General features: G+C 44.1%; 1 protein-coding gene across 8 annotated transcripts in view; it reads left to right on the forward strand.

Moving 5' to 3' along the window:
* Window positions 1-27,261, forward strand: part of SBF1 (SET binding factor 1) — a 1,591,024-nt gene that overhangs the window by 345,939 nt on the left and 1,217,824 nt on the right. For all 8 annotated transcript variants that reach the window (XM_086918836.1, XM_086918839.1, XM_086918838.1 and 5 more), the window contains exon 5: window positions 11,460-11,570. In XM_086918836.1, the coding sequence (XP_086774962.1) occupies window positions 11,460-11,570 (111 nt within the window). The remainder of the gene's footprint in view (window positions 1-11,459; window positions 11,571-27,261) is intronic.

Consider the following 27,261-nt stretch of genomic DNA (forward strand, 5'->3'; position numbering starts at 1 on the left):
AACACCATCAGAGCTCATGGGATGAGCCTTACTTCCTATGCTGACGATACCCAGTTGGTCTTGGCCATCAGAAATGACGGACAAAAAGTGGCTGACAACTTCAATCTGGGCATGCAGGCTATAGGAAGTTGGATGGCCGCCAACTGCCTCAAATTGAACTCGGATAAGTCCGAGGTGGTCATCTTTGGACACTTATCCCCAGATTGGTCTTCTCGCTGGTGGCCACAGTCCATGGGCTCACCGCCTACTCCAGTCAACAAGGTAAGGAACCTGGGCGTCATGGTTGATGACAGGCTTACGTTTCTTCCCCATGCAAATCAGATTGCTTCCTCCGCATTTTATAAGCTACGAATCATCAAAAAAATCCTCCCTTTTCTCCCCTCCTCAGCAGGCAAGACCTTGATCACGTCCTTGGTATTGTCCACCTTGGACTACTGTAATGCCCTATTTTTGAATGCCCAAGAGAGAGTCCTTAATAAGATGCAGACTGTTCAAAATGCTGCTGCCCGACTGCTGGGTAACATCCCCAAATTCCAATCAGTCTCGAGCACCATCAGAGAGTTGCATTGGCTTACCATTAGAAACAGAGCTAAGTTTAAGGCTATGTGCATTGTCTATAAGGCACTGCACAACCAGGGACCGGCATTTCTGACTCAACAACTCATCCCCTATCGGCCCACTAGGTCCCTGCGATCCTCTGATCTCTTCCAGTTGGAAGTACCCTGTACCAGACTGGTCTCATGGGGTGACAGAAGATTTCTTGTTTCCGCACCCAAGCTCTGGAACTCTTTGCCGCTAATCATAAAGAACAGTCCTTCTTTGTGGTTCTTTCGGAAACAACTCAAAACTTGGTTATTTGACCAATAAGTAGATCCTCCTTTAGGGCTGAATTTAGCAGATATCAGCGCCGAGATGCCCAAGGGCCTTTGTAGCGCTTTACAAATGTTTAAATAAATAAATAAATAAGAGAGAGCAACCTTTAAGGTGATGAAAGGGTTAACATATCAGCAAAGACCCCAGTATTCATTGCAAGTTTCCTCATTTTTGCACTAGATGTTGCAACAATTGGTAAATGCTTGAATGCTAGGTCAAACCACAGACATGAGAATTGGCGGCTCAACCTTGTGCTTTGATGGCTGAGTGCAATGGATCAACAAAGGCTAAAGCCCCTTGGAATATGATTTTTTTTAGTGATTATCTACTAACTAAAACACCCTTCAATCACACTAGTGCCAGAGATCTAATACTCCTAAACCATACATCACGGAAAGAATACATTTAAAGTGTAACAAAAACTGACTCATAGAAGATCTGTTGCAAATTTATTATACAATTGTTACATCAAATATTAAAAATTACATAAAATCACAATATTAAAAACAAAATGTACTCAGACACACATGATATCCCAATAAATTATACATAAGAGAGAGAAAAAGGAAAGTGAATCATTTGGAAAATATCTTGAATTATTCCGTTTAGAATCAATATATGCGGTGCAACTGATATCAGTTGATGGCACCCTTAATAGTTCCTCGAATTTAATGATGAGTTATAAGCATTAACGCGTTTCGGTGTTGTGACTTGATGTTGCACCACCTTTCTCAAGACTAGATAATATGTCTCTTATTCAAATTCTATAGACTCCGAAAATCAAGGTACTCGGACCAAAGCATGATGCGGGTCCCCACTGAACTGTGCCTATATCGGACTCTCTGTTAGTCAATATATATATATTTTTTGACTTGCCAAGACGGTAGATTTAATTTGTTATAAAGTCTTGTATTCTTATTTAAATGGTTGTTCATCCCAATCGGATGCCACGAAATACGTTTTTTTCACCCAATCTGTCCAATGTAAAGATAAAGTCCCCAGTTACAGCGAACCTGATAAAGTGACTGGCGCGAAATACAGCAGCAAGTCAGGGCTCCGGTGGGTGTAATGGAGCCCTATCCCTTTATACTGCTACACAAAATCAGACCTTATAGTTCATAATTTTTAGAATTACAATCAGATGGTCCCACTGAATATTATCACAAGATTTTAGCATTTAGGTTGAGAAAAACCTCAAATATATTGTTTGAGTTACATGCTTGGATAATGTCCAATAACTAGGGAGTGTTGTTGCTCCTGTGCTGTATATTTTGATGAATCCATTTTGTCTTTTGTAACTAGGGTTCTGATAACTTTTCGATTAAAATGGATCACATTGTAAACACAATTTTAATGTCTGTGTTCATAAGAAATATGGGTTGATAGTAAAGGCATATTACACTGTATCTATGCATTGGATATATAAAATTGTGCAATTATTTCATGCATTAAGGAAAGTTCCTGCTATTAATTTTAGTATTATAGGTCTGTTTCAGTCGTGAAGGCTAACCTCCGATTCAAAGGGTTTAAAGCATTTGTTTGTGAGATTAAAAAAACGGACTTAATTTCTTTAAAGAAAAAAAAGAGATAATTGCTCGTCTAATAACTAACTTTGCTCTGAAGTATTCATTGTAATCTCTGCATAGAAGTCTCTTCTGTAGTGCCTCAGAGGGACTTGAACTAATGCATAGCAGTGTGTTGACATTAATAAATTCACCATTAACATTGTATTTATTTGTTTACTGCAGCAATCACCCCATTGCCAATACTGAATTATTTCCTCTAGATGTGTTGGTTATTTACCAATTTTAACATTGAGCCAGTATAACCCCTTACATTGTAATCAATGTCCTCCCCATCCATTGGTTGAATATACTGTTTATATAGGTGACATATTTACAAGTAGGAGTTAGTTGATAGTGAATCTTTGAACAGAAAACAATATTGGTTTTACAACTTTGCTTAGTTGATTATTGAGGAAACAGTTAAAGCTCTGCTAGAAATCTTGTTTAAAACTGAACATCGATTTCAGTGTTTGCAATAGCTATTAGAAGGATGCTGAGACTTATGGAAGTTGGTAAAACTTTACTGTTTGAGTATTGGAATCCAAGGAAGAGGATAAAGATGTGTACAGTACTTTGGAGGGAAGGAGGAATGTATTTACAGAGCAGGGTTAAGATTTCCTTGGTTCCAACTTTGACTCTTGATGTGAATTTTGAATTGATCTAGTATGAGTGTGCGACTCGGTTGCTGTGGAAGGGCATTATAATAAAGGGATTTGAGTACTTTCAGTGATTTGAGACGGGAACTTGGAGGCTTTGGAATTGTTATCAAGTTTTTGTTTACAGAGTTAAGTGAGCATGAATGACTGAAGGTGGCTGGTTGAGAAATGAGCGATGCATGTATGGCAATGAAAACCAGTTAGAGAAGATTGGATGCGCTCTATTTTTAGGCGAAGAGCTGCTCGACATGGTATATGTAAATGCAGGTATCTGCTTTGGCAGGTTGTATATTTGTGTTTAGCAATCACTACAAATTGACAATATTAGCACTTAAGTTACTAATCATACATAGCACTAACTTAGGGTTTAGTGTTTCTGTTTCCTTTTGTTTTTTTTTTTAACTTGGTGACACAATAGCAAGGAACAGAAGATAAAACCATTGGCTTAGCTGTAGCTTAGTAGTCTCTAAGGTAGTGTACCAAATAACGCTATTAAAACTAGTCATACATAGATCATGTTGATAATGATAAACACATGGTTCTTGAAGTTAAGAAATCATAATTCAACATCCAGACTACACTAATGATACAAACAAGCTTTTTAGCAAGTAATTACCACTACTATATACGTATATAGCTTCACAGTCAATAGTGTTAATTGTATTACATAGTTTTAACACTTTGCAATCTACTCAAAGACTGGGTGACAGTAATTCGCAATCTCAATTCTGTATGTTACAGTTGCTTTGCATTTTATGAGTTTCTTTGTTTTAAGTGCTCATAGCCTTGCAACAAGCCTTTGCGCTCTTTTCTATAGAATGAAACACGCCTTGGCTGTCCATTTAAATAGGATGTAAATTTGTAATTTTGGTCTTAAGTTGGATATTCTGTGATAAAGAAACTTGTGGTGCAAAACAGAGAAATTGTGTTTACACTTTCTACCAATGTGGCTGTATGTAACAACGGGACTCAATCCATAAACGAACGAGGGCAACGTCTACTATACATAAAACTGTATAGAATTTTTTCTAGCTAATCCTGTTACTTTATCCAGAAAGGTAGCACTGGGGTAGTCTTACCTACCTACTTTTGTAGTACTCCTCAAAAGTGTTAATCAGTAATTTGCTCCGGGAAGCATTAGTAAATTTTCCCAACATCAAGGGCTTGGAAAGGTGCTGTTGTGGCTGTTGGTGAAATGAAGGATTCCATCCTCATTGTAAATTGAAGATTGTGAAGGAGGAGGAGGATTGTGAGGAGAGGGTTGTAGTAGTCTGACGTAAGGAATTCAGTCACAGGAGTAACCATAGAGCTTCTGAAAATCAGAGAGCACAGAATACTGAAGTATGAACAATGGATAGCAAGCCAGATAAAGACTATTTTATTTTTATTTATTTTTATTTTTAGAGTTTTCTATAGCGCGAACTTGAACCGATTAGGTTATCAGAGCACTTTACATAGCACCAGTTCCGTTACATGTTATCACAGCAGTTTACATAGAATCAGTTACGTTGCACATTTCAGGATCTTGAACCCATTAGGTTATCAAAGCGCTTTACATAAGACAGCATTCGATGTCCAGTGCCCTCCTCCGCCGTGTAGCGGGGGACCACTTCCAGCCCTCCGACGTCGTCTAGCTGTTGGGACTAGGCTCCTGGAATTTCAGCTGCCCCTTTACAACTAATTAGTTTGAAGTCATGACAGAAATCTCAATCCCAGCATCTCAATCGGTGCATTACAGGTAAAAACAGGATATAGGACCACTACGTAAGACCAAATAGAGTAAACTGTGGGCACCCCGGAATATATGAGGAAGCAGTCGGTGCGTTACAGGTAAGAAACAATTTCATAACAGGTTATAGGGCCAGTACATAGAGAAACAAATTGTTGTACATTGTAAGCATCCAAGAATATATGTTGTAGCAGTCGGTGCATTATAGGTAAGGACAGTTGCAAAAACAAGTAGATGTAGAAAGGCTGCAATAAAAGGCAGACACTATCACAAGATACAGGCAAGTAAGGAGCGCGGTAGTAGAACTTAGACTATGTGTCTGGTCTCAGCTCTTGCTCCAATAGTGAGATTGAACTAGTCCATGATGGCCGCCACTGCGAAAGAACAGTCTAAGATGGCCGCCAAGAGGGGAATCATAGTCCTCTGTTTGTTGTTATTGCTTTGGACCTGTGTGGAGGAGATATGCCGAGGAGCCTCGTGGGCCTCTGGAGATACCGGCAGAGATTTATGGTTTCAGTTAGTGACCCCTGCCCTTGTGAACAATGGCGGTTTAAAAATGTGAAATGAGTGGAGTAAATAAAGTACCTTATGATTATTTTCAGCTCAGTGGCGCCTTAGAGCTTAGGATGTAGTATTGCCGATATCACATTTTGCAGGGTCTATTCAGGAGGTGAGGTAGGATGCGGTGAATTACTGGCAGGCTGCGTGCTAGTCCCCATGCCCGATCCTCGGTCCCCGCCAGCACTGCAAGAAATCTGTTGGTCCGCCGGTCTGCTCCGCATCACTGCTCCTGGAGCCCTTGCAGCAGCATGAGAGGGGGGGGGGGGGGGGGGGGGGGGGCAACCGGGAGTCACGTCCGCCGTCCGCCAGAACTCCTAGGCTGTTCACGCAGCCCGTTGTGGTTGTTGACTTCAGTCCCGGGAAAGTATCCGCAGCTGTTGCTGATCGGGAGTGGGGGAGGGGTCCGGTGTTCGTCTCGCCTTCGTTTTCAATGCCGGCTGCCCTCTATGCCTCTGATGCGTAGCGGGCGGGAGACTTCCCATGCCCCCAACTATCCGCGCAGGTCCCGGTGCTGCAGCCAGTGCCCTCCGCTGCCGATGGGCAAGGGTCCGTTGTCGTTGCCTCGACCCCCGGTCCCGGTGTAGCATCTGCTTTGACTGGGGGTGGGGGGAGGGGTCCGGTGTTCGTCACGTCCTGGTCCCGGAGCCAGTGCACTCCGCTGCAGATGGGCAGGGGTCCGCTGTCGTTGCCTCGACCCCCGGTCCCGGCGCAGCATCTGCTCCGACTGGGGGTGGGGGGAGGGGTCCGGTGTTCGTCTCGCCCTGGTCCCGGTGTCGGCCGTTGATGCCTCGGGGCAGCCACCACCACCGACCCGAGCCTCCCACAGCCCTCCACGCCGATGGGGCTCCTCTGTTGTGGTGCGGACCGGACACCGCGCTGATCCGTGATCCGAAGCCCCTCTCCGCTCTCCGACGCTGCCGAGACTACTCCGGGGCTCCCGCTGTGATCCCGGCCGGACACAACGGTGATCACCGGGTGGAAACCAGCACATCCAGTCACTCTTGAACTTCTTGTCCCAGAGACGATCGATGGCTGCTGCCAGCAGGGATATACCCGGCCAAGGGACCCCAGGCACGGGGAGCTCCCTCGGGCAGCTCCTACCCGGCGGCCATCTTTTTTTTTTTTTTTTTCTTTATAAATAAATTGTTGGAGTGGCTTTTTGAAATATGAGAGTTGTGATTTTGGATGGTGGTTTTACATGGAAGAAAGTTTCTTTAGGGAGGGCATCTCTACACTGGGCTTGAAAGAGTTGGTATAGAATTAAAAAAAGACTATCCAAATGATATCCCAAATAATATTCCAATGAATTTGACATTCATAGTTAGTTTTGGTCTTTTTCTTTCTTGACCACCTTTCGTCTTTGGTTTTCAACAGGAATTTTTCTATCCACATATTACTGTGATTTCTTACAGACAAAATGCTAACCTTATCTGCCAACTTTCAAGTAGTGTGTGTGTCTCTTTCTAGAGAGGAAGGAATATTAAGAAGATTATGAAGATATATTGGTATGTGATAAACAATGATCCAGTACTAGGAGGCCTTGTCCCTAAGAAACCAGAGATCAGTTTTAGGTTAGCTAGATCGATAAGAGACATGCTGGTAAAGAGCAGTCCGAAAATGTGCTTACAAAATTGTCCAGGGTTCAAGAAATGTAACAAATGCTAAGCGTGTAAAGATGGAACTAACAAAAGAGATGTTTCCTTACCATTTGGAGAAAAAAAGCAATAGAGACACTTGTCCAAGCAACCAAATGAATTAGAATGTGAGTATTAGATATACTTATATTAAAATTATGGGGGACTTTTCCAGAATAACTAAATAAAGGGGATGCAATTAATGATAGCATACAATTGGGATATAGTTCTTGCTAGCGAGATAGAATAATCAAATTGTCAATGAGCATTGATGGTTGTTGTACTGTATCCTAAATACAATATAGGAGCACAATATTAAACTATTTATTGATGATTTAGTAACACATTTAAATGCTTGCTTTGCCTTAGATTAAATTGTAATACTGTATTCAATGTTTTAACATTAGCAAAATATATTTTTTTAACCAAAAGTTTTTATTTTTATAAAAGGCACTTTGGAGTACGGTTATGTTTTATTTATATGTATGTTTTATATGTTTATGAATTTTCATGCATGTGTGGATACAGCCGAAAGGCGTCACAGTGGACTTTTAAAATGAAAGTGCAATTTTAAGCATCCAGTGGTGTCTGCACCTTTTCAGGGAAGGGGGAGAAGGATTTGTTTATACCAAATAGAAGGGAGCTGACTTGTAAATAAGCCAAGACCTCCTTTGTTTTGTTGCACAGACACACATATGTCTATATATAAATATATACATACAGATATAAATATATATATTATATATATATATTATATATATATATATATATATATATATATATATATATATATACACACACACACATACATATTCACTGAAAAAAACAAAGGTTGAAGGGGCTAGTTAGGTTTTCATTTTATCCACACAAAACCAGAGAAATTCAGCAGTTATAGTTATACTTAAGTTAGGAAATTGAAAGTTGTGGCCTAAAGTTACTTAACGGCGTGAGTCACAGTTTCTTCAGATAAGTAGAAGTATAAATATACCTTTTATGCTTGTGTGTTCGTACCTATCTATACCGTCCCTGTAACCTTTTTTTTCCAGTGAATGTGTATATTTTTTTTTACGTAAAGTAATATACAAGTAGATCCACGTTTGACAGGTTGCATTATCTTCAACACCCTCTGTGAGAAGGGCCCTAAATTCATTTCTGCTAAGATCTCTAGGTATCGACCCAAACGGAATCTCAGATCGGCCTCGATGTCTATGCTGACGATTCCAAGATTTAAGCGCACGAGAACGGGTGGCTCCCGATTCTCTGTACTTGGCCCCACTCTATGGAATTCCCTGCCAATAGACATTAGACTTACTCCTGAGTACACCAACTCCAGGAAAAAACTGAAAACATGGCTGTTCTCTCTAGCCTATTGCTAGTAGCTCTCAAGAAGTTCCTCCCTCCCCTTCAGCGCTAACAGACCTTTCGGTGTACGTGTCCTTAACAAATTTCCCAAACATAAACATAGATATATAAAGTTTTTCAGCATGAATCCTTTTCCTGATTCACGTTTTGTGCACTATTCCACCATCTAGTGGCTGGGTCCGGAATTGTCTCTATTTCCCACCCCCCATTTTTTTCTCGCGCATGGGCTTCTTCGACCACAATTTGGTGCTAGGTCCATCCCTTGTGTAACATCAGCCGGTGCCCCGAAAGCTCCTGTGCGTGGTAGCCATCTTCAGATTCGTTTTTGCACCGTTAGGTCTGGAAGCAAGGGAAGAGACTCCGATTTTTGGGATGAAATCCCCGAAAAAATTTAGGATTTTGGAGACAAAAACATTCTACATTTATTAAGAAGGCACCAAAGATGGAGCGAGACCTCCAGCCATCTTTCCCCATCTAGCAAACCCAGTTGTAGCAACAATGATGCAGATGGACCGAAATGAGGCAAGATAGGGGCCATGGAAAATACCCCTTTCAAGTTTTGCCCAAATTGGCACCACAAGTTTGCGCAACACGCTCCACATGACGTCTTTAAACCTCTGCCAGCCTAGGGATCACCAGGATAAGGACTGCCAGACCTGCACTGTATTCGTGTTGAAACCTCTCAAGGCCCGTAGATAGCACACAGCTATGCTCGTCAGCCTGAAACAGCAGGTATCGCTGAGGGACTCTGGCCTCTCAAGCAATGAAGACGAACAGGCGGCGACCGCAGGATCAACACACGGAGGATCAGATGTAGAGATCCTTGGAGGGGATGCTGAGAAGAGGCGTATCACGAAAAGGATGATCAAGGACGTCGAAAAGAAAGCAGAGAAAGCAACTAAAACCCCTCACGTGTCCAATACCAAAGGCCTCGAAAACAAGGCACACAACTGCAGAGCAGATTTATATCAAATTAAAAAAAGTGCTCTTTCTAGGCCAAGATCTAACTTTCTGCCAAATTTGGTGTAAATCTGTTCAGCGGTTCAGCCTGTAGCCGTGTCTAAAAATTGCTAAATACCCATACGCATTGTATGGGGAAAATCGTTTTGGGAACTCTCGTCTCACCCTTTCTTTTCAGCCCCAGCTTGATGAATCACCCTGAAACATTCAGTGCAGAAGTATGCAAAGTATTTCACTTTTTGGCAAATGTCATTAAGATTCATCAAACAGAGCCACAATTATTATCAAAACAAAAAGCGGTTTGTCTTTCGGAAAAGTTGGTCCTAGCTATGGCCAGTAAGATTATCTATCTATCTATCTGGATGGCGAACAATCGCTTACAACTCAATGCCACCAAGACGGAGGTCATTCTCTTCGGTAGAGACAGCGAGCTCTGGGGAGACCAATGGTGGCCTTCTGAATTGGGTCCTGTTCCTACTCCTGTAACCGAAGTCAGAAATTTGGGCGTTTGGCTTGACAATCAATTGTCTTTTATTCCCCACATTAAACGTGTTGCAGGAACCTGCTTCGGCGCTCTACAAAGCCTACGGCCTATTTTTAAATTTTTTGACGCGGACACCAGGCAGATCATAGTCCAAGCTCTGGTGCTGACCAGATTGGACTACGCAAGTTCCCTGTTTCTGGGTGTTAATCAAGCTGAGCTTGCCCGTCTTCAGCGGGTACAAAATTCGGCGGCTAGGATGCTGGTCGGCCTCCCCAAATTTGTTTCAGCTCGCAGCACTATCCGTGACCTTCACTGGCTCCCAGTAGGCCAAAGAATTAAGTTCAAGGCTTTGTGCCTCACTTTTAAAATTCTCAATCTGGCCTCCCCTCCCATTCTCACCCAGACTATCCTCCACTATGTCCCCGCAAGAGCTCTTCGGTCTGCAGGGTCTAATCTGGCCATTGTTCCTCGTTTTAAAAAGTCCAGAATGGGTGGACGCTCTTTCTCGGTGATGGCGGCTACTCTATGGAACTCTTTGCCTGCTTCACTTCGTTCCATCCACGATTTGTTTCAGTTCAGGAAACAATTAAAAACTCATTTATTCTCCGCTGTATAGCTATGTGTTTTGGTCATCATTGTTGTGTTGTGTCTTCTATCTCCAAAAGCGCCGGGACGCCTCTTGGCTGCGGCATCTGCGCGCTATACAAGATTTAATAACATAACATAACATAACATAACATAACATAACATCTATCTATCTATCTATCTATCTATCTATCTATCTATCTATCTATCTATCTATCTATCTATCTATCTATCTATCTATCTATCTATCTATCTATCTATCTATCTATCTATCTATCTATCCATCCATCTGTATTCACTCTCCCCTTGCACCCATCCCTCTTCCTCACACTTGGACACTCCCCTCCTACCATTACTCTTTGAGGAAAAGCAAAGCCTTTGCACTGCTGACTTTCTGATATTTAAGGTATTCTCCTTGCTATTTGCTGACTTGTGCCTTTGTTCCTAGTTTGATACATATGTTTCCTATGTAATATAGATTTATATTTATTTTCACTACATTTTCCTCTGTTTCAGCCATGTAAATACATTGTTTCTTACATGCAATGCTTAACATTTGCCTGGAGTATCTTTGCATCTAAGGCTTGAGAGGCTCTGTAGTTCAGTTTCTGCATGCAGGCATGTACTATTTTACATTTCCTTTCCCTGGAAGCATGAGATTTTGCTATTTACAAATTCAGCATGGTATTCTGTATATTGGAACACCTAATGGGACTGCTCTTACATACACCTGGTTTAAAACTTGCTATTACTTGCCACACAGAGTAACACTTGTTGTGATGCTTGACATACTGTGACTGTCAGAATTACACTTTTGGCCTCATTAAGAGTTAGGCGAAGCGGTATCCCTAGGGGAATGCCTCTCCACCTTTCTAAGAGAGGGTTAATGTTTCCAGACCTGAAATTGTAGGTGGAAAAATGTAACCCATTTTTACTGGATGCCGATTCGCAGTTAGTAAACCCACATCTGGAGGAGGCTGTGGCTCAGTATTGCTCACTTTGTTGATCACTTTTTGCTGCTCATAACATGATAACTTCTCTTTTCTCCAGAATTCCCTAGGTCTAATTTATACCATCTATGTGGATGGCTTGAGTGCGTCGCTGGAGACTGTGATTGGAAACCTCTTAACATGCACTATTCCCATCACTGGAGGTTCCCAGGTAGTTTATCACTTCTTTGAACATCATATTATTGGACATGTCATTTGTTGCTTACTTTAATGTTCATTTAACCCTGTGTCTTTCCTAGATCATAGAAAAAGCACTTATCCACTTTAAAAGAGTGGGTCTTGATTTCAACAGTCCACTGCTATCAGTGGATGTTAGGAGAAGATACATGGCAAGTGCCTGTCCAGTGAGAAGAGAGCTTGTACAATTTTTTTTTTGCTGTAGTAAAAAGAGCTTGGTAGTTCTGCTCTCTTGTGTTCAAGAACTCAAGCTATAGTGGCAGTATTCTGAGTGAGAGGGCTCAGAATTCCCATCCATGTGTGATCTTCTTCTCTGGGTAATTCGTGGGGTCAAAAGCCGCTATATTTGCTGTGTCTTTTGTTTTTGTTTTCCCAATCACCGATTGACATCTTTGTGAAACTTTGTGAAGATATTGGAGAGGAATACCAGTGACATCCAATGTATATCAAAACTGTTGGAGATTCAATAGAAATCAGCAAACAAATTCCTTGATAAATTTACAGGATTGCTATTCAAACTCTAGTGGGGAAAAAGATTGATAATTAACATGCAAATTGGTCAACCATGCATAATGAAGAGATATTTTCAGGTATTACTAACCAGAAGTGTGTAAAAACAATGCCTGCACGGAAACCAACAATGCGTGGATGCATTACACCTTATAGTGTCAAAGCATCCCATGCGTGTTTAAGAACACATAGATTTAGACCAATAGATGTAACTAGAAATCTCTTGGAGTTTCAGGATGATCAGCATTAAAGTTAAACTTATTGCCAAGGTTATTGATCTGAGTAGTACTTTTGTAAGGTTAATTAGAAAATGCATGCAAAGAATATCAAAAGTAGTAAATAATCCTACTTATACTCACTACTGATATAGGTGTGAACAGTCCTAACATTGAGAAAGACATGTATACAACCCTTTTAGTTTCCATGTTTGGTTAAATAAACCTCCGAAAGACTGGAAAATAAAAAAAATAAACTAGGGATTGCTGAGCCTGCCTCACAAACACCTATTGTTGCTACCTGTAAGTTACAGATTTGGTTTAAAGAACAACACTTCAGAGCAAACATTTGGGGGATTTACAACCAAGCATTTGAAAATCAAGAAAGAAATCGCAATATAAATGACATTAGGAACACCAATTGGTGAGGGGTTTGAATACGTACTGTATCATGCCTTAACATGTGATTAAAAGCCAAAGCGCAAATAGATAGCATGTATGAGAGCATAGGAGACTGAACTGAGCAAAGAGATCATTGGTGACTTTTGGAGAAACATTTGGTATACAGTAGTTGGAATTTTGCAGTATATCTATGGAGAATATGTATAAGGTAAGCTATAGATGGTAATATATCTCGGATACTTTGTCTCACATGTTTCTGGATTCTTTCCCTCTTTGATTTCATTTTCAGGCAAAAGGGACAGTTTTACTCTTGGTAGAAGTCCTAGTGATCAAGGTGGTCTACCCCAATGAAATGTTTAATAGATTCACACTTACAAATTAACCACTGATATGCCTCTTAAGAAATGTAGACCCAATGTGAATTTGCTTCCTCAAAGCACACACTGAGGGAGCCATTCTAGTGTACTCAAGTGTTTGTGTGAATGAGCGTCAATAGAAACCCAGTGTTTAGTTTGGCTACCTTAAGCCCGACTTTGATGCTCTAATACAAAAGTACCTGGCGAGAAAGAGCAGCATAAAGTTCGAAGGTGGTTGTAGAGAAGCACATAGTGAGAAAAAGCAACATGGAGATGAGGGAGCAGAGAAGCACACAGGGTAGACAGCTGAAACATACATGCACTCTTGTACAGTGCTTACATAAAAAGAGCATTATAAGGATACAGCCATGCCTTCATTCTCCAAGAGAGGGATAAACTCATGACGAGGAGGTAAAGCCCAAACAAGTCCCCAAATATGAAGCAAGAAAATGAGTAATGATGAGGCTATCCAATGGTAAACAGAGAGCGGCCTCTAGGACCACTGTAATCTAATAAAATGTCTTGCTACAGACAACACGTGCACTGTTTTTGGTGAGACCTAAAAGGACCTCCTACCAAGGCATGACTTTTTTTTGATGGAACAGCACTCAACATTGTTGAATTTTAATCATGGTGATGGTCACTTCTTCAGCAGCAACATAAATATAAATTAAAGGTGTACTATTCCTGTCCCATCACTAGATTGTGAGAGAATTCACTGCTTGTGAATCTGCAACAGAACAAACTTCAACAAGGATTACAGCTAAATCACATACTCTTAAGTTTTTCGACATTCTCAGCTTGTGGTTTTCCTTTCTATGGGGTGGTGGTGGTGGGACTGGAAACTTTTTCTGTAGCGAGCTGATATGTAATTAGTGAGCTGGTACACGTAAACATGTGTACTTTATACACAACACACCGATATATGTGTGTGTATGCACAGTCTTGCCAGTTTTGAGAAACATTGTCGATCAGCAGCTGCTCTCTGACACTCAGTGAATTTCGTACATTAATCTGCCTTCCCCATTCTTTCTTCCCCCCATCTGGTGTCTCCTCATTTGAAAGGGAAAAAACCCTTGTTTTACCATTCTGTACACTAGATGAGGCAGTGATTAGCTGTGCTAGACCCATGCTCATGTTCTAATGATGGCAGAACACAAAGCTTCAGTCTAACAAATTTAAAGAGCAGTCCAGCCTGCATATTACAAATTTATAATCACTTATCTGTGATACTAGCTATGCTGATATTCATGAAAGTGAATATCTTCAGCGCTGTGCAGAGTTCTGGAACACATGTACTTTATAAGAAAATACTCTCTTTTAAAAACTGATTTTTTAGCTAGACTGAAAATTAGGCCCATCTTTAAATAAACTCATGAACAACACTCTCACCTCCATTGAGATCCTAATGTCTGATGAAGACATACAGCTGAATTGCAAGTTGATACATTTAATAAAGTGCTCCACGATAAATTGGCCCTGTGCAGTTTTTTTGGACCTGTATGCCTTGAGGCTTACTATGGCTATCCAGACGTCTTTAATTTTTTCTTTCTTTTTATTTTTTGTTTCCTTTTTTAAGTCTCGCGACCTATCGATGTGCGCAAGCGCATCGAGCGGAGCGAGAATTCAAGTGGCGAAAACATCGTCAAACCAAAGGGCTTTCAGCCCCGCGGTTTTCATGCAGTTCACGTGAACCACGTGATTAAACATGCACGCGCATTCAGGGCCAGCCCAGCACATCAAAGGGCTTCTCCTCCCCTAATTATTCATGGCCGGCCGCAGGCCGGCCGTACTTTCAGTTTCCCGAAACGGCTTCTCCTCTCCTAATTAGGGGAGGAGAAGCCCTTTGATGTGCTTCACACCAATGCGCCTCACAGTCATTCCTAAGTCAGTACTTTGCCTCTGCCCAAGACCTTCCTTCTAACACTTTGAGCCTCGCAGGCAGGCCGTGGCCAATTGCTGCTTGTTTGTATTTGCTTCGGCTGCCATTCTTTATTTCACTTTGTCTCCGTGCGTGCATTTATTTTTATTTGCAGAGCCTTTTTCCAATACTTGAACTCGTGTGATCATTTTGGAGGTGGGAGGATCACACATTGTTTGTGGCGATGGATGTGGGTCTCAGCAGTTCCTCGAGTACTGCTACTTGTTTTCCTTGTGTTCGTTGCCAGTAAACACAGCTGACTTACAAGCCGAGAGCACCGAGGAACAGTAGAAAAACACTTTTGAAAGCGTTTGTACAGCCCGTTTGGCAATCCTTCTGCAAGTCGGCTTTGATCAAGGGAAGTACTCTGCCCAAGACCTGCCTTCTAACACTTTGAGCCTCGCAGGCAGGGCGTGGCCAATTGCTGCTTGTTTGTATTTGCTTCGGCTGCCATTCTTTATTTCACTTTGTCTCCGTGCGTGCATTTATTTTTACTTGCAGAGCCTTTTTCCAATACTCGAACTCATTTTTTTTTTCAATTTGTCTCCGTGCGTGCATTTATTTTTACTTGCAGAGCCTTTTTTCCAATACTTGAACTTGTGTGATCATTTTGGAGGTGGGAGGATCACACATTGTTTGTGGCGACAGGGTGTGCGTCTCAGCAGTTCCTCGAGTACTGCTACTTGTTTTCCTTGTCTTCGTTGCCAGTAAACACAGCTGACTTACAAGCCGAGAGCACCGAGGAACAGTAGGAAAACACATTTGAAAGCGTTTGTACAGCCCGTTTGGCAATCCTTCTGCAGGTCGGCTTTGATCAAGGGATTCTTGAGAGAAGGCAACAATCTTTTCTTCTTGTCCTGGGACATTAAACGCCGAGGTCAGACTCATCAGTCAAAAATGAGAAATGGGAAAGGTCAACAAGCTTACTAGCAACGCCACTCACACATGCAACCCCACTCACACATGCAACCCCACTCACACATGCAACGCCACTCACACATGCAACGCCACTCACACATGCAACGCCACTCACACATGCAACGCCACTCACACATGCAACGCCACTCACACACGCAACGCCACTCACACACGCAACGCCACTCACACACGCAACGCCACTCACACACGCAACGCCACTCACACACGCAACCCCACTCACCCACGCAACCCAACTCATCCACGCAACCCAACTCATCCACGCAACCCAACTCATCAACGCAACCCCACTCATCAACGCAACCCCACTCATCAACGCAACGCCACTCATCAACGCAACGCCACTCATCAACGCAACGCCACTCATCAACGCAACGCCACTCATCAACGCAACGCCACTCATCAACGCAACGCCACTCATCAACGCAACGCCACTCATCAACGCAACGCCACTCATCAACGCAACGCCACTCATCAACGCAACGCCACTCATCAACGCAACGCCACTCATCAACGCAACGCCACTCATCAACGCAACGCCACTCATCAACGCAACGCCACTCATCAACGCAACGCCACTCATCAACGCAACGCCACTCATCAACGCAACGCCACTCATCAACGCAACGCCACTCATCAACGCAACGCCACTCATCAACGCAACGCCACTCATCAACGCAACGCCACTCATCAACGCAACGCCACTCATCAACGCAACGCCACTCACCCACGCAACGCCACTCACCCACGCAACGCCACTCACCCACGCAACGCCACTCACCCACGCAACGCCACTCACCCACGCAACGCCACTCACCCACGCAACGCCACTCACCCACGCAACGCCACTCACCCACGCAACGCCACTCACCCACGCAACGCCACTCACCCACGCAACGCCACTCACCCACGCAACGCCACTCACCCACGCAACGCCACTCCCACACGCAACGCCACTCCCACACGCAACGCCACTCCCACACGCAACGCCACTCACCCACGCAACGCCACTCACCCACGCAACGCCACTCACCCACGCAACGCCACTCACCCACGCAACGCCACTCACCCACGCAACGCCACTCACCCACGCAACGCCACTCACCCACGCAACGCCACTCACCCACGCAACGCCACTGACACACGCAACGCCACTCACACACGCAACGCCACTCACTCAAAGCAACGCAACTCCCTCTCGCAACGCCACTCACACACACAACGCCACTCATCCACGCAACACCACTCATCCACGCAACGCAACTCATCCACACACCCCACTCATCCACGCAACGCCACTCAACGCAACGCCACTCACACATGCAACGCCACTCACACATGCAACGCCACTCACACATGCAACGCCACTCACACATGCAACGCCACTCACACATGCAACGCCACTCACACATGCAACGCCACTCACACATGCAACGCCACTCACACATGCAACGCCACTCACACATGCAATGCCACTCACACACGCAACGCCACTCACACACGCAAGGCCACTCACACACGCAACGCCACTCACACACGCAACGCCACTCACACACGCAACGCCACTCACACACGCAACGCCACTCACACACGCAACGCCACTGACACACGCAAGCCACTGACACACGCAAGCCACTGACACACGCAAGCCACTGACACATGCAACGCCACTCACACATGCAACGCCAGTCACTCAAAGCAACGCAACTCCCTCACGCAACGCCACTCACACACACAACGCCACTCATCCACGCAACACCACTCATCCACGCAACGCAACTCATCCACACACCCCACTCATCCACTCAACGCCACTCAACGCAACTCAACGCAATGCCACTCACACATGCAACGCCACTCACCCACGCAACGCCACTGACACACGCAACGCCACTCACACATGCAACGCCAGTCACTCAAAGCAACGCAACTCCCTCACGCAACGCCACTCACACACACAACGCCACTCATCCACGCAACACCACTCATCCACGCAACGCAACTCATCCACACACCCCACTCATCCACGCAACGCCACTCAACGCAATGCCACTCACACATGCAACGCCACTCACACATGCAACGCCACTCACACATGCAACGCCACTCACACATGCAACGCCACTCACACATGCAACGCCACTCACACATGCAACGCCACTCACACATGCAACGCCACTCACACACGCAACGCCACTCACACATGCAACGCCACTCACACACGCAACGCCACTCACACACGCAACGCCACTCACACACGCAACGCCACTCACACACGCAACGCCACTCACACACGCAACGCCACTCACACACGCAACGCCACTCACACACGCAACGCCACTGACACACGCAAGCCACTGACACACGCAAGCCACTGACACACGCAAGCCACTGACACATGCAACGCCACTCACACATGCAACGCCAGTCACTCAAAGCAACGCAACTCCCTCACGCAACGCCACTCACACACACAACGCCACTCATCCACGCAACACCACTCATCCACGCAACGCAACTCATCCACACACCCCACTCATCCACTCAACGCCACTCAACGCAACTCAACGCAACTCAACGCAATGCCACTCACACATGCAACGCCACTCACACATGCAACGCCACTCACACATGCAACGCCACTCACACATGCAACGCCACTCACACATGCAACGCCACTCACACATGCAACGCCACTCACACATGCAACGCCACTCACACATGCAACGCCACTCACACATGCAACGCCACTCACACATGCAACGCCACTCACACATGCAACGCCACTCACACATGCAACGCCACTCACACACGCAACGCCACTCACACACGCAACGCCACTCACACACGCAACGCCACTCACACACGCAACGCCACTCACACACGCAACACCACTCACACACGCAACGCCACTCACACACGCAACGCCACTCACACACGCAACGCCACTCACACACGCAACGCCACTCACACACGCAACGCCACTCACACACGCAACGCCACTCACACACGCAACGCCACTCACACACGCAACGCCACTCACACACGCAACGCCACTCACACACGCAACGCCACTCACACACGCAACGCCACTCACACACGCAACGCCACTCACACACGCAAGCCACTGACACACGCAAGCCACTGACACACGCAAGCCACTGACACACGCAAGCCACTGACACACGCAAGCCACTGACACACGCAAGCCACTGACACACGCAAGCCACTGACACATGCAAGCCACTGACACATGCAACGCCACTGACACACGCAACGCCACTGACACACACGCAACGCCACTGACACACACGCAACGCCACTCACCCACGCAACCTCACTCACCCACGCAACGCCACTCACCCACGCAACGCCACTCACACCCACTCAGTGCCACTTTTACCCACGCAAGCCCACTCTCACACACGCAACGCCACTCACCCACGCAACAACAATCACACATGCAACGCCACTCACCCAAAGGCACTCACACCCACGCAGTGCCACTTTAACCCACACTGTGCAGTGCACAATAGGTCTCGCAGTAGGAAAGTTGGAGCTATTGGTTTTGTAAATGACAAAGCCCTTTATGTTTTTAAAATGAAAGCAAAAATAAAAGGCATTGCTATTTGCAATTGTAATAGCTCCAACTTTCCTACTGCGAGACCTATTGGCAACGCCAGTGCTTGTTAATACATGCATTGGTATAGCCAATTGGTCTTACCTTTTGGACCTAATAAGTGTGTAGCCGTGCAGCACATTATCCTGAGTGCTGTGCCACCAGGGATGGAAGAGCTATACTGCATTGCTAAATGACATTCTTAAAGTAGTTTTTTGTGCAGATTTGGGTGGGAAATAAGCAGCTGTGAAGTTTTTCAAGAGCACTGAAAAATAGCTGTTGTGCATTCATTGTAGATATAAATGAAAGATAAATGGGAGTTGAAAAAATGTCCAGAAGTACAATTCTCAGTATTGAATCTTTCATAGATTCACATGCTTGTATCTTCCCCGTCGTCATGGTGGGAGTCTCACGGTAACAGAATGACCATAGCAGTATCATAGAGTAAAAACTGCATAGAAAGTCCCATAAGGAACCATAATATTTGGTAGCCAAACCTCATCATTATTTGGTCCAAAACTCAGCCAATCAGCTGCCAGCCCTGACATCACACTCCCCAGCAGAGCCATCATACCTTTGATTTCCAACCGCCTTTATATGAGAAGGAGTCTCCCTGAGCTCTGCTCAGTTTTGTTCCTGTGAACTTTTCACTTTTTCAACTGAAAGTTTCTTTCTACTGGATTAAGGTACTGTGTTACTTACTTTACCTACAATAGCTGAAAGCTCTAAAAAGAGGCTTTTCAGGCCCTGCAGATCCTGTGGAAAACCTAGGCTATATTCTGAGGATCCACATAGGGACTGTTTGTACTGCCTCCACCCTAAACATGTTCCTAAGGACTGCAAGCACTGTAGAACCTTCTCAGCTAAAACCTTGAGAGACAGAGAGGCACGTCTATTATTATGGCTTCAAAAGAAGGCCACTTCAGATTCAGACTCTTGAGGAAGAGGTTGATTCTCAATCTTCCAAGAAGAGGAAGTCTTCTGCTCCTGAGGAAAAGATAGATCCAAAAAAGCAAAAGACCAAAGAAAAAGAAGCTTCTTCATCTTCTTTACCTCAAACTCCCTTAAAAAAGTCATCTATTTCAAGGGAGCTGTCTTCTGCTCCTTCTTCTAAGGTAGGAGTTTCACCGGCTTTGACTCCTGTGAAAACAGCGATGACGACGATATCAACGACGACAGCCGCGTCGATGTAGACCACGAAAACTACATCGTCGAAGAAGGGTTCGTCGACGATCCCGCCGACGGGAAGATCAGAGGCCTCGTCGACGGGCCCATTTACGACGTCAACATCGACAACGATAATTCGAATTTCGGCCATGGGAACATAGTCGACGGGAGCCCTGTTGACGACACCTTTTATGTCTCCGAAGACGAAGCCATCTATATCTTTAAAGTCCTTTCCATCATCGACGGGCTCGTCGACGCCGAAGAAATCAGCAGATTTTACTAGCTGGACTAAGATTTCACCGCTGCCACCATCAAATCTGCTGGAGATGCAGTCATAGGATGAGGAATCTGGAGTGGCTTATAGTCCTTCCCAACTTCAAATTAAAATTCAGGACACTGACGATGATGAGTACCAGGAAGTGTTTTTTTTCAGGGCCGTCCAGTGACTGAAAAGATATATGAATCATTTCAGCAATCTTATGATTATGAGGAGGAGGAAGAAGTACAGCAGGAGGTGAGAGGAAAATGTTTCCATGCCAATTTCTCTTGTAACGGATCTTCGCTATATGATTAACGTCTACTATCGTAGATTCCCAGAGGCTAACGCTCCAGCCTCAAAGCCTGTATGAAGTCCAGCTCAAGTTCAGGTGGCTCAACCCCCGCCTCCACCTACATCTTCAATTAAAAAAATGTGATCACCCCCAATTATTACAATTAGAGATGATTTAATGGACAGTGACGGAGATCAACCAGAAGAAGGGGACCTTCTTTAGGAAAGTCCAGTTGGGATAGAATGGGATCAATGTATTATCCCTACTACGCCGTCTCCATCAAATTCCCCTCCTCAAGATATTGGAGAATTCCATGATTTTATGGAAAAGGCCTCGAAAAGATCTGAACTCCTGCTTCGGGCCAAAAAGCAGAATATTTTCTTTACGATTTCAAAGAGGAGTCTAGAAAATCTATCTGAGCAATTACAGTTATAGACTTCATTTGGAATGAAGGATTGAAACTGATGATAGATAAAAAGTATAGGGCACCAGAATCCTCTCCTGCATGTTTAATTGGGCATCCTCGGCCAGAGTCAGTGGTAATGCAGGCAGCACAACGCAATTCAAAGAATCCAGTCTCAACAACTGCAGCCCCTCCAGACAAGGAGGGAAGACGAATGGATGGTTCACGGAAGCGTTTTGCTGTGATGGTTGCAGCCGCTATTAGAGCCGTAAATGCATTAGCCCTCCTCAGTAGATACAATCGGAAAATGTGGTTAGATATAGCTCCATTGTTGTCACATTTGCCAGAGGATAAAAAGGAAGAAGCAACCGCCTTAATCCAGGATGGTTCCAGAGCGGCATCTGAATCTATAGATCTAGCAATGGATATGTCTTCCCTTTCGTTCAGACAAATGGCAGCGGCGATGGCACTGCGAAGACAGGGATGGCTTAAAGCCACTTCGTTTAGACCAGAAGTCCAAGCGAAAATAATTGACATGCCGTTCGTTGGAGAAAATCTGTTCGGAAAACACATAGATAAGGCCCTTCAAGGCATAAAGGTTGACACTGATACGGCGCGGGCATTGGGCTCTCTACAACAGGACAGATTTCAGTCCTTTCGAAGAAGAGGATGTAGAGGACAGTATAATCAAAGGCCCACATATCAATCTGGCAGATATCAACCTTACAATCAGCAGGGATATCGCCAGTTCCCAAGTGGCCAGCAGTTTCGATCCTCAAGTACCTCGTATCATCAGCAAGCAAGAGAAAAGTCTTCTGCCAGAGGCAAATCTCAACAGCCTAGTAGAAGACAGTGACTTCAACAAAGCTCCCGCCACTTGTTCAAGCTCCAAAAGCCATTATCTGGCTCTATTTTTTCAGGAATGAAAGTCAATTACAACAGACAGATGGGTACTGGACATAATTCATCAGGGCCATACCCTAGAATTTATACAGAAGCATCCAAATCAACCTCCGATTCTCAGAAAGCAACGACACCTGTCTGCACTCAAAGTGGAAATTTTATCTCTTGCAAATGGAGGCAATAGAGGAAGGGCCACGACTTCAACGAGGGAAAGGCTTTTATTCGCATTTCTTTCTAATAAAGAAAAAACTTACGGGGAAATGGAGACAGGTAATGGACCTGAGAAGTTTGAACAAATTCATCAAAAAGTTATCTTTTTGCATGTTATCCCTGCAAGAAATACGACTTTTTTTTATCAAATCTCCTCCCGAGCACTCATCATTATAAAGAAAGTAATATCATGAAAATAGTATGTCAGTAAGTCCAAATCAAGTTGACACAGTCACCAAAGTACACAGTCCAAATATAGTTCCAATATCCTGGAATGAATATTCCAAAAGCGTTTAATTCTTGAAGTCCTTGTTCATCACACAGATACAATTGGTTTCTTCAGAAGTAGCATCCAACACGTGTTTCGTCGTGACACGTATAGACACATTGACTTCCTCAGGGCTACTACTTCTTCTTTACATAGGGAACTTCATGGCATCCCTGGACCTCTTAGATGCTTATTTTCACATCCCCATCCATGTAAACCACAGAAAGTTTCTATGATTCATGGTGGTGGGGCGCCACTACCAAATCAAAGTTCTACCATTCGGTCTGAAGTCAGCCCGAGGGTTTTTATGAAATGTATGGCGCCAGTGGCAGCTCACTTACGGCTTCAAGGTAACCACATCTTCCCGTAACTAGACGATTGGCTCGTAAAAGGTGCTTTGTTTCAGGAAACCCAGCTCTCTCTACAATGTTGCATAGATATCTTCAGTCGTTTGGGTCTGAGCGTCAATCTGGAAAAGTCTTGTCTCATTCCATCTCAAACACTTCAATTTCTGGGAGCAATGCTCCGCACGAAAGAAGCGAAAGCTTATCCTTCAGAGGAACGTGTTCAGAAAATAATAAATCTAGCTTCTCATCTACAAACAAAAAAGTTCACTTTGGTGAGAATTTACAAGTCATTATTGGGGATGATGTTGTCTTGTATCCCCTTACTTCCCAATTGCAGACTGCACATGAGGCCTCTTCAAGAGCTTCTGGACAAACTATGGATTCAATCTCAAGGATTCTTCGAAGATCGAGTGACTAACTCTCCTCAGGTAAAGAAGGCCCTGTCATGGTGGACAGTCAGAAAACACTTAACTAAAGGTCTGCTCTTTGAACCTTAGCGTCACAGTTATGTAATGACAGACGCATCTCTGCAAGGTTGGGGTGCACATCTCCAAGACCTCGAATTTCAGGGTCATTGACCAGAAAGAGAAGCTGATCTTCACTTCAACCTGCTACAGCTAAAGGCAGTGTTCTTGGGAGTGCAGGCATTTCTACCCAGAATCAGAGGTTCCACAGTACTGGTCAGGACAGACAGTACAACTACCATGTTTTACCTATTGAAACAAGGGGGTACAAGATCAAAACTTCTCTTAAAACAAGCGCAAGAGATTTGGAGGCGGTTACTACTCCACAACATCTTGCTGCAAGTTCAGCGCATTCCGTGGATGGACAACTTCAGAGCAGATACCCTCAGGAGATCAACAACTGTTTCTCTCGAGTGGGAATTAGATCAAGGTCAACTTATCCAAGTCTTTTGCCTATGGGGAACCCCATCGCTGGATCTGTTCGTGAACTTTCACGATTCAAAACGCAAACACTTCGCAAGCAGATTTCATCAGAAAGGATCGTGGGGCAATGCACTTCAAATGAAATGTGCTGGACAGGGATGTTCGCGTATTCATTCCCTCTATTCCCTTTATTATCAAAAGTGATTCGGAAAATGAAATCCGAACCGTACCACTTGATTCTCATAGCTCCAGCATGGCCGAGACAAGCTTGGTTCTCCGATCTCCTCAAGCTATCAGTGGCATCCAGGATTCACTTCCCATTCTCACAGACCCTGATCTCCATGAACAAAGGCCAAATTCTCCATCCAAATTTGAGATTGCTCAATTTGTCGGCAGGAACCACACGAGCACGAGTTCCAATCTTTAAATATTTCTCAGGAATGCAGAGATATTCTCTCAAAATCACGGGCAATTTCTACAAACAAGACATATACTGCTAAATGGAAGAGGTTACGTCAGAGGTGCGCTTCTCAAAGTCTTCAACCCTTTAATATCTCTTCAGAACAAATTCTGCCATATCTTTTGCATTTGGCTAAAGGGAATCTGTCACATGCTTCTATAAAAGTACATTTAGCAGCTATCTAAAGATAAAGAAGGGATCCTAACCATCCATCGCTCTGGTCTCAAAGAGTGGTAAAAGAATTTCTCAAGGGACTTTTCAGGGTATCTCCCCCTGTTCACCGTCCAACAGTCTCTTCGCAGCTTAATATGGTTCTGGCACAGCTTATGAAATCTCAGTTTGAACCAATACATAAAACAGATTTACAGTTTCTCTCATGGAAAACAGCCTTACTATTACCTCTCACTTCAGCAAGGAGAGTCAGTGAAATTCAGGCCTTCTCGATTTCAGAGCCTGTTCTCCAATTTCGACCAGACAAGGTTATCTTGAGGACAAATCTGAAGTTCATTCCTAAAGTTCCCTCCGTATTTCATCTCAACGAGCCTGTGGTGTTACCTACATTTTTTTTTTTAGGGATCCTTCCTCGTCTGCGGAAAAATCTTTACATTCCCTGGACATAAAAAGGTGTTTAAAATTCTACATTGACAGAACAAAGTCATTCAGTAAAACAAACAAACTTTTTGTAGCGTTTTCTGGACCAAGAAAAGGTTTGGCACTGTCCAGATCTAGTATTTCTAGATGGATATCTTCGGCTATCTCCTTGTGCCATGACAAAGCGGGTAAACCTCTACAATCCAGAGTACATGTGCATTCCACCAGAAAGATGGCAACTTCTACGGCCCTATTTGCAGGAGTGTCTCTGCTGGACATGCTGTGTCTAGACGCTATTGTCTAGACACATCATGGCGAAATGATGCAGCAGTGGGGCAAGCAGTTCTACGCCATTTATTTCAGTAAGGTATTTGTCAAACTTATATATTCAATTATATATATATATTTGCATATATTTTAAAGTTTGTTTTTATATTATTTGCATACTGGCTAGTCATAGGCATGTTTTGTGTTGAATCCTAGCAATTTTTCTATTCCTATGATTATTAATGTACAAAAAATAGGTGCAGAGCCCACAGAGAATGTGAGGTTCTATCCTGAGCAACGCACCTTGTCACAAGTACTGCTCGTTATTCTGATACAAGCATGTGAATCTATGAAAGATTCAATACTGGAGAAAAAACTAGTTACTTACCTGTACACTTTGGTTCTCCAGGATTATCTTTCATAGATTCACATGCGGACCACCCACCTCCCCGTCACTCAGGTAGACCTCTTATCTCGAGATATATCCTTGGCTCTCACTTGGGGCTGGAAATCTGAGGTATGATGGTTCTGCTGGGGAGTGTGATGTCAGGGCTGGCAGCTGATTGACTGAGTTTTGGTCCAAATAATGATGAGGTTAGGCTACCAAATATTATGGTTCCTTATGGGACTTTCTCTGCAGTTTTTAGGTCGAGCGTACCGAAGGAACTTTTGTCGGCGTGTTCGGGGGAATGTGAGACAGGGTACATGCACGAGCGTCTGCTGTCTCCGATTTGCCCTCGAGGGCGCGCACGGCGCCGTGTAGATCCCATGCCTCCGATTCACAGCTTCACTCACGCATGCGCACACAGACACACACTGCATATATATATATATATATATATATATGTGTGTATATATATATATATATATATATATATATTTATATATATATATCGTGCTCCCTGTCCCACTGGAAAGTCAGGGCACTCGCGGACGGGTGCGGTTTGCGGTAATGGGTACCCGCAGTAACACTCTGCTCGGCTTCAGAATCGTATCTTCCAAAGAACCGCACTCGTGGAACCAAAGATTTAGCAGTGCTCACACCAAATGTTTATTCACAGATGTTAACAGACGCGTTTCAGCATTACGCCTTCCTCAGTGTCAATTACATTGTGGAGACTAGCCTGGGATATAGCGGCAAACATTCATAGACATGGTAGACGGACTACATAGATGTTAGGGTCGCGCCATCTTGGAACATGTCAATACATTTCACATTTAGGTACTTATTACCCTATGTTGGAAACAGAATAGATCTTGCCGTGGATCGGCATTGTTCCCCGTGTTTACACATCCGGGGAAGATGTCGGGTGCTATAGACTAAAGCCCCGCTAGTTAAAGTTTCCAGAGTCCATCAGGCCATGTATTGGCAAGTACTATATTACAGTCTACTCCAGTGCAAAATATATACAGTGTCCCAGCTCACCCTTAACCATTCATAGGATCAACATTCCAAATGAAATAAATACATGAGACTTAACGCAGACTTCAATCTCAGTAATCTTGATGTCTCTTATAGCTAGATTCAAGGGAAGGTTATATCAGGTTTAGTAATGACTCTCTCATTCAATTACTTTCCCAGATGTACTGCCAGTTCTTCCCCATAGTTCAATCCCCTTGTCGCTTTGGTCATAAGGTCTATTATGTACCTT

Source organism: Lissotriton vulgaris, chromosome 1_1 (assembly GCF_964263255.1).
Source record: "Lissotriton vulgaris chromosome 1_1, aLisVul1.2, whole genome shotgun sequence".
Classification (NCBI taxonomy): domain Eukaryota; kingdom Metazoa; phylum Chordata; class Amphibia; order Caudata; family Salamandridae; genus Lissotriton; species Lissotriton vulgaris.